The following is a 12,549-nucleotide window of genomic DNA, read 5'->3' as shown; positions in this document are numbered from 1 at the left end:
TGAGCGTACACACAGTTTAAAGAGCACGTCTCTTTCAGAGGAGACCCTGAAATGAATGGCGTCACTGACCATCTGAATGTACACAGAGGATACCAGGACTTTCCTCAAGAGGTCAAGATTTTGTATTAGAGTCCTCAGCTAGAAATGCCCCTCCATGCTCTGCAGCAGTTGGCCGTCACTCTATCCATCCCAAAACTGACGACCTTTCAGCAGGGCTGTATGCAAAACAGACGGTCCCACGGGCAACTTGACAATCTTGTGCTTAATACCTATTTTGAAATGGTGGTGCTTAATTCATGTTTTAAGTTTATACAATGCTTTTCATCTCCAACTCTTCCCAAAGCACTTCTTAGGCTGTACAAACTGTAGGCCTGCCTTGTTTAGAGACCACCCTTAAATATTAACTCACCTGAAAACCATGCAAGGTGGGGGAACAGCAGAGGATACAAGCTGCAGCTTCTACTGAAGATATATGTGCATGTCAAACTCTTTTAAATGGACTGAGCTTTTGCAAAAGCGGCGCCAGCTACAGGTGTGCTGAGAGACCAGTGCTCTGCACACAACAAGTACAGCAAAATGAGCAATACAGTAAGATTCCTTCCTCCTCATCCTCCCACGTGCCCCTGAGCTGGAGACAGCCCTTCCTGTGGCAGCAGAATAGCAGCTCAAGCCTCTGTGGCTCGTTTGCTGTTCGGACTCAGCAGTCAATGAAGATGTAAACTGTGGCCAACGGACGCTAAAGGCAATTGACATTTTTAATAAGAGTAAAATGCTTAACTGCAAATTTTGTTTTCTTGATGAACCCCAAAAAGGAGACAGAGAGTGTGATCACACTCAGACCTCACCTTAGAAATACAATCAGCGCATACAGAATGGGGGAGTGCTGTGCAGTACATTTAATTTTGGTGGCCGTGTACAGTAATTTCACCGTCTACAAGAGTGATCAAAAGCGGCAGTGAGAGAGAAAATTGCATTATGCTCGAAGTCCAGACAACGCTCTTTGGGGCTGTGTCAATCATACCAGATTTGATTCTTCACACTCTAATAGCTCATGGCTCTTCAAGAATTTCAGTGTAAGTGATATGGGGCAGACAACAGCTGCCCCTGCAGGACCATCCACTTTCAATACACACTGATTGTGTTGGACCCGAGCCATTAATAACACAACAACATTATGTGAAATGTTTTTTAAACTCAAGAGAGCTTTTTCATAACTCAGCCCACTTCTGACTTTTCCTACCTGGAAAAAGCAACAAACGAATGATCCTCATGGCTGATACAGCCCATCAGACTGAATGTTTTCTTTTCACATTGCTGCCTTCAAAATCAACCAAACGAACAAACAGGCTGTTTAAAACACACTAAAATTCATGGTGTGTATATATATGAACAGACAGATCAAGAAAATATATCAATGGGCCGCTTTCAGTAACACCTAGCACTCTAGTCTATTACATTCATTCAGGAAAGCAGATATATAGGTATAGCTGCCGCATCCCTGCTGCTGCACAAGCCATGTCAACATTTCCAGAAGACAACTACCTCTGTGTAAATATGAAAGCTTGTCTGTGTCTCTCACCAACAGAAGTTGGTGAAATAAAAGATATTACCTCACCCACCTTGTCTCTAATCTCCTGGGACCACCATAGCTACAGCACTGCATACAACATGTCCAGTATAAGCTAAAGGAGTTTGTAACCCAAGTTGGGCACGCAGGGACAGGAGAGAAAACTTGCATTGGGGCTGAGAAAATGAGACTTTATCTAGCTCTACATGTTTATTAATATAGCATTAAATAGTTTTGTTTCTTGATTTCAAGTATGAATCGCTTTTTAAATGCCAAATCTTTTGCCAGCTGAGAAAATTAGGAAACTGAATCTTCTAATAACTCAATTAAAATTATCTTGCTTAAGTTTTGAGTTTTTAAAGTCTTAATATGTTAAAATCTATTTTCTGATCGTGTTAATCCCTAGTTTTAATCTCTCTGCTGATCCAGGAGACACTGTTTCCTCAGAAGAAAATATTTTCAGCTGAAGTAGAAGAATTCCTGTCTACCTTCCTTTCTGTTAGTTTAAAAATCATGCAAGATGTACTCACAATACTCCTTCCAATAGCCTTTGAGGCTTGTGAAAGTTTTATATGTATTCTCATCTCCTTAATCTATGGTTTTTGACCTGTGTTTTTACTTTAATAGGCATGATATATTGTCTAAATTAAAATTAACAAGGAAATTGCTGATAGAGCTTTGATTTTCACCAGTTTCTAAATCAGACTGCATATATTAACTCCAGAAAAAGCAAAATTAGTCAGAAAAAATATTTAAGTTAGAGGGGGAAAATGTCTATTTAATTATAAGAACACAACTTTTGAGTTAAAGGGTAAAAATGCAAACAGAAAAAGCAATAAATTCAGTTGGCATTTTAATATGAAGCTTTGCAGATGCAATTAGTGCATAAATCTAGACTATAGATTAAGACCTGGGGATAGGCCCTCAAGGAATGTATTCTTCAAAAATGTCAGAAGCATCAATATTTGTATATTGGCTACTATATATATGTAAGTGTCATCTTCATCCTAAAAGCAGCTGTGTCCTCTTATCAGGGGATTATATTTCATAGTGGAATGGGTAGGGACTTAAGAGTCTAATAGGTCTTTCCACCTCAGCCTCACCTTTATTATCTTAGCAAGCACACATCTGTATCAATGTTATGGTCCATATAATGGTTGAATAGCAACATGGGATTAGAAAATAAACAACTATCAGATCGATAGACCTCATTTTTAAACTAACAGTTAAATGGATGACTGACACACAGTATGTCTAAAGGAGCCCTTCTGATCTCAAAACAGACTTTTAAAAAGTCATCCCTGAAACATAGAGAAGATTTAAGCATTTAACTTGTAATAGTAAAGAAATATTAAAGTTAAGATGCGCCAGTTTTCTTATTCCCATTGTGCCTTTTCTTACTTTTTCACACAATGACATCCTTTCATTATATAGTGTCTAACCTTTAGTCTGAATGTCCAGCTTACGTGTTGCCACCTAGATGTTATTGAGATTAGTTTTTTATTTAATATATAGCATGCTGCTTTTGTTAAACAGCCAGTTACACTATTAGAGGCACTTCTCCTCAGATGGTGAACTCTGCAACCTTTGTCACCAATTATATGTCCTGCTTTAGCCAAACTTAACATAACAGAAGTACAGCCACCAAAATCATAGGCATATACAAAGAAATGGTTAATTATCTGCTTTCTGGGGGCCACATGTAGCAAAATGGTTTATTTTTCATTTTAAAAAGTACAAGGCTTTGGTCTAAGTCAGACTGACAAGAAGAGGCCTTTGAACTAAAAGATTTTGTGTAGAATTATTTCCCATTTTAAACATCTAACTGCACACTGCTGCTGTATGTTTGCCGAGCCTCACAGTGAAACTATCAAACCCAGGCCCTACTGTATGTTCTTCATTCTCAACAACATTCCTCTGAGAAAACCTTATTAATGAGCTTGCAAACGAGCACACAACTGGGAAATGTCACAAACAAGAGCGACTAATGCCCCAGAAAATCAAATAACTCAACACTTGGCTGATTGTGGTGCCTTTCATATTTACAATAAAAAAACATAAGTCTCAGATTCTGAAGGGGTCAACACCTCACTGAACAAAACAACTCATTTATTTATGTTCAGAAATCTCCAGATGATAAATTACATTGATGTTAATCACTTCACTGCATACCATGCAATTAATATCTGTACTCACCAGAAACAAAGATTACTGAAAGTATGAAAGCATACATATATGGCTGATTTTTAGCATAATTGGGTACGATGAATTCTCCTGGCATAATAAGCGGTCACAACTGTTTCCATGGGTATATATTTTTATAAACATGCATGTAGACATAAAAATCTATATTCAATTAATTAGAATTTAAACCCACAAAAGAAAAAATACAGAGTTAAGGCTTATACTTTGTCATCCATTTCCAGTGCTATAACAAGCAAAGAAAAAGTACCACAAAGACTGAAGATTAATCTTTAACTCATTTTTCTGGGGGTATTTTCTCATTTCAACTCCTTAATGATCTTTTAATGTATTTTGTTGCTGTTTCCTTTCTAAAAATTATATGCAACACAAACACCCATCCACCCCTCGTGCAATAACGAATTCTAAAAGAGACAGCTACTCGAAAACCATTGGAGATGTCTGAACTAAGACCATGCAGCATATTGTATCAATCCATTGCAGTTATACATTTGCTAGTGTGACTATTAATCAAGCATGAAAGAGTTATTGTTACTGAACACAGCTGCCATTTGTCAAACTCAGTTTTGCTTTTAAAAACATTATTAAGACATTATGGCCTGCTTGTCTGCAGAGATTTCATTTTAATAATATCTCCTACATTCACATAGCAGCATTTATCTCAAAAGTTCAGAAAGGACCAGACTTTCGCACCCTTTACTCACAATGCTATTAGGTTACTTCATGAGTAGGATGAGCTACTAAACATAAGAGTGGCAAAAACCAAGCTCCGAGTTCATTTATTTGAGAACTTGCAGCTCACTTAATTACTTTGCACGCTTCACAGTACAATAGTAAAGTGATTGTAGTCTTTTTCTATTAAGTCTCTTTCATAGCAGACATCATAATGGCCCTATTAATCCAAAACAGGGAGCAGAGTCCTACTGTGCTAGCTATCCTTATCACATACAATAGAATAAAAGACTGTGCTTGTCCCTAAGAGTTTACAGTCTCAGAACATGACAAAATGCTTACAAATAAGCAGAGGACCAGGTAACAATAGAACAATCACATTAAGCATAATGAGCAACAGCCTTACTATGTCTTTGCTAAGAAATGGTGTAAGACCCCATTGTGCGTGGGGTCATTATGGGGCTGGTGGAATAGGGAGAGACAAATTCCTGAGGTTCTATTGCACACCCAAAGGGCTTGGAAAACACCAGAAGTCCATGTTTTTTTCTGCAACTCTTCATGAGTAGGCTTACCAGCAGGGGAGTGAAGGATAAGCACTTCACTGCCTACTGATACCACAGGGGAACATTAGGAGAGCAGAATATTATCACAATGGAATTTGGCTAGGGCACTAACCTTATTCTAATGAAAAGTGCCATGGAATTACTGATAGTAACCATGAGCAGTTAGGACATCTTGTAAGTAGACTGGGACATCAACTCTACTTCCCGCATCACTTGAGGCTGTGCCTTCCCTGACACAAATGTCTCCCTCTCCATCCCTACCCTCAAGTGAGATAACGGATGCTGGTTCAGTACCTTATCATAACATCCTAGTGGAGACAAGGCATCTGAATTTTTTACCCTGACATAGGTGAGGCAGAGGTCAGGGATGTGGTTGACTTTGCCCAATTTACCCTACAGTAGAACTCCACTTGTTGCCACTGTTTTGCTTTCACAGCTAACACAGCTGCACATACGCCTTTCTGATCAGTGAAGTCAGGGCCTAAGATGGTGCTCTAAGGGACAATGGATTCCGACTCCCCACCCCAGCCTATTTTAAGAGATGTAGAGAGCACTCCGCCCGAGGGAGTACGGCTGAGAGCCATTTAAAAAAGTTAGCTCTCAGGAGTGGTTGGTAAACGAAAGAGAAGCTGAAATCTTTAAATTCTTTGAACTGTAACACACAAGAAAACATACAAATGAATCGTTTATAAAACTCATTGTAACAGGTCACTTTGCAGGCTGACATCTTGCACCTCAATTTCCAGCAGAATGATTTCCTTTTCTTAACAGCTGAAAATATATTTCTAATGGCATAGATATATATTTAAGGTTAGCATTCTCAAAAGCACCTGCATGAATTAGAAGTAGAAGTGCTATTGACCTTCAATGAGACTGGAGCTCCTAAATCACCAAGGAGCTTTTGAAAATACTACCTTTAGGGTCCAAATTTTTAAAAGGGAAATTTTACCCTGGCTATTTTATAGTGGTAATTTACACCACCTGAGGGGACAATAGGAGGAACTTGTTTATTGGACTTTTCTGCAATCAGTTGGCTTCTTTTGATGGCTACCCCAGACTAATCTTCTCTTTGATCATTTGCATTTGCACCATGCACATGTTGGTTAATCTGAGGCGAGGTTTCTTTTTCAAGAGCATGACAGAAAAAACATTACCACGGCTGCTATTAACTGGGTAGGGAATAACCCAAGTACATTTTTCTTGGAAAATTACTATGAAATATGTAGGAGAACATCTGAAAGCACTACTTCTGTTTCAAGACTACCCTCCATAAGGCCCAGATTATGCTGAGCTCATTCAGCCTTTGCTCTCTTTTGTAGGGTTTGTTTTGATTTGTTTAGTAGGATGACAACCATTTCCTCTCCCCTACATTCCAAACTTTATAGTTTATGTTGTGTTTTTTGTGTTCGTTTTGCTACTAGCCTTATGGTGTACCTGCATATTCTGAACTTGAAACCAACAAATATTAGCTCATAAGCTTTGAAAGCTGGATCCATCACTTGAAAGTTGCCTGCAAATACCTTCTTTTCTTTCTTTTTCATACACCACCTTTCTTTCTTAAGTCTGACAGACTAAGAGCACTGGAGTATACGACACCTTGGGAAAATGGTCTACTCTGGCTCCCCGTATAGTGTCAGTAGCTGACATTCCAAAGACATGGACATGGTGTGCTGTATGGAAGGGTAAGTTCAGGCCGGCATTGTGCAATAATAAATGCAATCACTTATTTTTTAAAAGCAACCAACCTTCTTTCAAATTATGCCTCTCTGGACTCAGCAACACAACTATGTAAACACATGTTTTGAAACAGCACTATGTGCAAATGTTAATTGCCACTTGCTTGGAGATTCGGTATACTGTAAAGCTGGAGGTAACAAAGTGGTCAGCTAAAGTGCATGAAACAGCAATTTGGAGGGCTACTTCGCTCTGATTGCAAACCCCAGCTCTAAAAAGCTATTGAGAAAGTGACAATTATGCCTGATTTTAGGAGTATAATTTCTTTAAAAGGCTGGCCCTGCGTCAGAGGACGCTCTGATCTACACTTCAGTCAGAGAAGACAAGTGGATTTTCCTCCACCTTATGTAGCCCCTCTTTGGGTAATGGGCCAAAAAAGGCATTGAACTGCATCATTCACATTGAGGAGAAACTAGCTTTTCTATCACACTTCCCCCTCTGGAGATCTCAAAGGGCTTTACCGAGGAAGGTTAGTATTATTTCCATTTTAGGGACAAGAAAACTGAGTCACTGAGAGGAATGTGGAAGTAGGTAAATGCTCTAGCTGCCTCTTCCCTGTTGCCTGGAGCTGGTGCGAATCTGATCTATTAAAAAAGGGTCACCAAGGGATCGTAGCTTATTCCTACATGTAGCAGCTTTGAGACTCAGGAGACAGAAGCCTGCACTGCCAGGTCTCCCCACAACGCTACAGAGGTCCAGGCCGGCACTCCCATATGGTTCTATGGCATGGTCTGTGCCAAGCCAGAAGAGTCGCCTGCAGGACCCAGAGCTGATACGGCAGCACTGCAGATTATTTTTGGTGCTCAGCCTCCCCAGTATCAGCAGCCACAGCCACTCCCCATCTTCTGATCCCTACTTCTGCCATCAGATCATACTGGCTCCCTTCTCTTCCAGTGGTCTATATACAGAATTCCCAGTGGTCTATAAACAGAACTGCCTGGAACCCCCTTAGAGGGGCGCTGCCGGAGTTTTGATCCCATCAATTCCTTCCTTACTTCCTCCCTAGGCCTGCAGTGAATCCTCTGACCATATTGTCTTCAAAAAACAAAGTTGGGAAAAAATAGATATGAGACTGTCTCCAGAGATAAGAATTGGGCTATAGAATCTTTCACCCCTTGGACTCCAGGTTAGATCCAAAACAGGCTGGTACTGACTGGAAGCCCTTTCCATATGATGATGGTTCTTTGGTGGCTTTTGAATTCATTCAGATTGAATAAATGGACCAAAGGTGTTAGCATAACCCAGTCACTGTCCAACATTAAACAGTGTTAAACAAGGTTCAGGGTTTGAAATACAGAGACCTCAGACTGCTTAGTCCCATGGAGGAAACACCATTAAAAGGAAAAAAAGGCAAAAATGTTAAAGCATTTGAAATGTCAGGTATTAAATAAGGCTTTCATTTTACCCACATCCCTTGTTCCGTCCCCTTCCCTTTAGCTGGAGAGAGATTTTTAGAAGGAAAAATAAAATCCCTTGTTTGACAGTCTCTTAGGCCTGATCAACACTGGGGGGAGATCGATCTAAGATTCGCAACTTCAGCTACGAGAATAGAGTAGCTGAAGTTGACCCATCTTAGATTGACTTAGAATCACTTACTTCGCACCCTTGTGGCGCGGGATCGATGGCCGCCGCTCCCCTGTCGTCTTTGCTTCCACCTCTCGCCGAGCTGGAGTTCAGCAGTCGACGGGAGAGCGATCGCGTCTATACTACACGTGATAAATCGATCCCCGATAGATCGATTGCTACCCGCTGATCCGGCGGGTAGTGTAGACGTACCCTCAGTCTATGTCTACACTAGCGAGTTTTCAATGGCACACCTGTACCGATGCAGCTGTGCCGCTGTAAGATCTCACATGTAGCCGCTCTTTGCCAACAGGAGAGATCTCTCCCATTGACATAATTAAACCACCTGCAATGAGTGGCTGTAGCTGTGTCGGTGGGACCCCGAGCAACATAAGTTTGGCTGACATAAGGGGAAATGTAGACGTGGCCTTAGATGGTATCAAAGGTGGTAAAAAACTCTCCTTCGGGGGAAAAGAGAAAAAAAAGTTAGCGGAGATGGGTTTGAGCTGTTACAATGTCTGATTCTCTTTCATCCAGGTGGTGTTTGGGAGTCAGCTGGAACCAGTGGGGTTGGTCATGACATCTAGGTCCCTCTCTCTGGCCCTGTCAAATCAGGATATCTTTCAGGATTGGGATGACAAAGGCCCAGGGTCCCAAGCAATGGTGGGGGTGGCTGTCGTGAGGGTGAAGCTCACTCCAGTAGCCAATTTTTCTCCCCAAAATCTCTCTGAGGACCTGCAAAAGAAGCAATAGGCGGAAACCCCACCACTACCACCACCACCACCAATGAGGCCTAGTTTCCAGCACCCCAATTCGGGTTCACAGATTTCTGGTTCCACCCTTCTCTCGGGTACCAGGCATGATCTTAACACAGTCCTTGAGTTACATTAGTAGGCCTTTTGTTTGAACTAATTCAGTCTCTGTCTCACTTTTGCTTCTTCTCGCATCCACATTTGTTCTTTATGTTATTGTGATCTCTTATAAACCACCATATATTTTTCAAAGATGAGCTCACAATTAGGGTACATTTGTAGGCCCACTTATCACAACATAGCTTAGATATGAGTATAATTCAGTGTCCTCTGACTATATAAATCTTCATTACCACCCCTACAACAGGTTCAGAAGAAGGGCCAGGAATTGACACGTCATGGAGACCGAACTCCCCTCAACACCAGGAGAGGGCTGACACAGATTGATAGAGGGAGAGAGGAGACTGTTAGGACACTTATTGTGCAGCTCCCTGGGCTGTTTGTTCATTCTGTGGATCAAAAAGCAATGATCGTTGGCAGAGCTATTCGTCTAGTGCCTTTCACAAGCTCCAGGTTAATTTCAGAATGTGAAGACAAACACGCTAGTCAACAAGACCATTTCACATTGTTTCCCCATCCTCTTGCAGAAAGCTCTGCATTAAGGGCATTCCAACAAACTCGTGGTAAGCACTATCACCTCTCCCTCCCCAAGAGACACCCAAAGGCAGGCCTAAAATTAGCAGTAAGTGGAAAAAATGCCTTTTGCAACAGATAAAACCAATGCAGTGAAGGTTTTGGATGTCCCCCAAGACCTTCAGATAACCACAGGTGTAAATGTACTTTGTCATCATTCTGTGTGGTGCCTTTTACAAGCTGCAACCAAAAGGATTCAGAAAAGAGATTTATTTTCTCTTTCATAGACAAATGTAGAAGGAACCCTACTGCACAGGCTGTTAAAAAGACTGACCCATTTCTACTGCACCAAAAGTTAGGCATTACACAGAAATATCCATAGGAAAACCTTAAACTACTCATCTGACCCCCTTATAAACAATTTTCCTGTATCATCTGAGAGATGGGATTTTTTTCCCCGTTAAGTAGTTGATCAAGCCTCACAAAGGTGCTAATGTATTATTAAAGCTAATGGAGCTCTACAAGAAATGTTAATGGACATTAAGTTTGCATAAATGAATTACACATTAGCACAGTCAAAAGAAATCTAGTATCTGCCAATTTAGGTAGTATCTGATCATTTTTGTTTTCCCTATTATAGGGACATTACTTCATGCTAGTTTCAGTGATATGAAAATTGTAAGCAGAATGCTCTTAATGAAGCTGCATAATGAAATAGATGAAACATTAACAACTCTCCACTCCCTTTATATAATGTTACGGTTGAGATGAACCTACAAAAGAAAGAAATTTGAGTCATCTTAGCATCTCACCGCTTTGGGGTGACTGCCTCAGCACAGGGGAACAGCAATGTCAGGTTTGTTTGCATTTCTGATTTCAAAAGCCATATTCCACTTGATAACATGACACAGTGATGCTAACATGACTGTGTTCTGTGTCACAAATATAAACATGAGCCATCTCTGCTGTGGACTGCCCCATGGGTATTTTCAGAAATCAATTTTTTTTCTATTTAGGTACATCACTCATGTAATGTATATAAATGGCAGTTCATAGAGAACTAAGTGAAATGTCCTACCTAGCTTTTATCCTGAAAGTAGTCAGAAGCATTAAACCCTAAGATTAGCTTGCTTTAGCAGGCTGCTTTTACTTGACCTTTACCTTAAAGGTTTCACTATTTTTAAACACATTTCTGCAGCTCTAATTGAGAAAAGAACTACTGTACTATACTTCCCATTATATGCATTATGAAAGTCTCTCTTGCATCCCAGCATGTGTCTCTCAGTTCATTTACCAATGGAGAACTGCAGTAAGTTACTTTAAATGGAGCTCGGCAGTGATGCTAACTTTTAAAGAAATACATGCATTGTTAAAAAAGTTAGGACTTAAAATTAAAATTAATCTGCTGTGACATAATTAGAAGGCCTAGCTATTAACCCTTCAAGGTGCTAAATCTGAGTAAAGCAAGTTATTCTATGTGGAGAGAATAAAACTAGGAATTTGGCATCACAGCAAAACTGCAAGGAGAAGTCATTGTTTAAGCCATTAAACAATACTCAATACTTTTATTTCTACATTTATAAACCCTATCTACACTGTAATAAAACCTAATTACATAATTAATGGTTTTGAACTTCTGTTTAAATGAGAAACATTCTACGTTAGAAGAATAGAAAGCTCTGGTACTCACATATTACTTCTAGGTAGCGCTGGGTCTGTAAGTCTTTGACAGCGGGGTGATCTACCAGACAGATGACAGGGACCCCATCGTCCTCGCGCCCCACAGTCAGCAAAAGCTGACTAGTCACAGTGAACATATCAGACCATTGCTCCACTTCAGATTTGCCTGCCAGACAGATGAGGGAGAGAGCACAGAGTAATCACGGGAGAGCATATTCATGACAACATCACGTTGTCATCATCTCGCTGGCGTCACCATGGTAGACAAAAGAGGTGCTGGGAAGAATGTGCCCTTAAATTTCCAACTTTCATCTCTATAGCATTGACTGCTAAGGGCAAGGAGGTGTACACGTGGGTAATGCTATCCCTCCTACCAAAGTCATTAAAACTTAAAATATACAGTGCACTGTCATAAGTATTAAAAATGCCAGGATGCTTACAGCACCACTGATTTAAGAGCTTGAGGTTTTTTTTGGAAAGCATCCTGGAATTCAGATGCTATGGAGATGAAAACCCATCATCAGCTATTAGGAAGGAAAGAGAGTAAATGCATTAACATAATTAAAAACAGTAATTAAAATATTTAAACAGTGGCACTGTTGAAGATCCATTGAAAATATCATAGCGGTGGGTTGGAGTGAAGGACTTCCAGAACACACACAGAACAGGAAAGAGACGGCTCATGGTTAAGTGACCAAAACTAACGAGGTTTTCCATGAACTCAGCACATACTTGCTGACCAGAAACCACTACCTCTTTTAAATGAGCTTATCAGCTGCACTTTTTATGGTTCAAACCATGGAGATAAAATGGATAAGAGGGAAACCTATACATGACACTTCCCCTTCAAGCCCACAAAACAGCTCCTGTGGATAATACATAGGTAAAACACATTGACAGCTGTTAAAAACAACAACCTGTTATGTTTAGAGGAAAGACTGCATAATCAAAGAGGATCCTGGTTCTCTCTCCATCTGAGTCCGTATAAAATCAAGAACAAAGAAAACTATTTCAGTTTCCCTATTTCTGTTTTTGAAAACCCCACTGTGCCAAAGAATCAGCAGGGTGATTTGGTATTTCAAGAAGCGACTACTTGCTCGGCAGTCTTCAAAGATACAGGACTGTGGGAATTCAATTGCTGAAGCGAGAAAGCTTAATAAAGGAGCTGGACAGGTCAAGCACA

At 40.4% G+C, this 12,549-nt stretch overlaps 1 protein-coding gene across 6 annotated transcripts in view; it reads right to left on the bottom strand.

Moving 5' to 3' along the window:
• CADM1 (cell adhesion molecule 1) overlaps positions 1-12,549 on the bottom strand; it is a 287,524-nt gene that overhangs the window by 54,879 nt on the left and 220,096 nt on the right. For all 6 annotated transcript variants that reach the window (XM_039496484.1, XM_039496486.1, XM_039496487.1 and 3 more), the window contains exon 5: positions 11,377-11,532. In XM_039496484.1, the coding sequence (XP_039352418.1) occupies positions 11,377-11,532 (156 nt within the window). The remainder of the gene's footprint in view (positions 1-11,376; positions 11,533-12,549) is intronic.

The sequence above is a fragment of the Mauremys reevesii genome, linkage group 12 (assembly GCF_016161935.1).
Source record: "Mauremys reevesii isolate NIE-2019 linkage group 12, ASM1616193v1, whole genome shotgun sequence".
NCBI classification, from domain to species: domain Eukaryota; kingdom Metazoa; phylum Chordata; order Testudines; family Geoemydidae; genus Mauremys; species Mauremys reevesii.
Note: the sequence above shows the minus strand (reverse complement) of the source record. Positions and strands in the feature narration are given on the sequence as shown.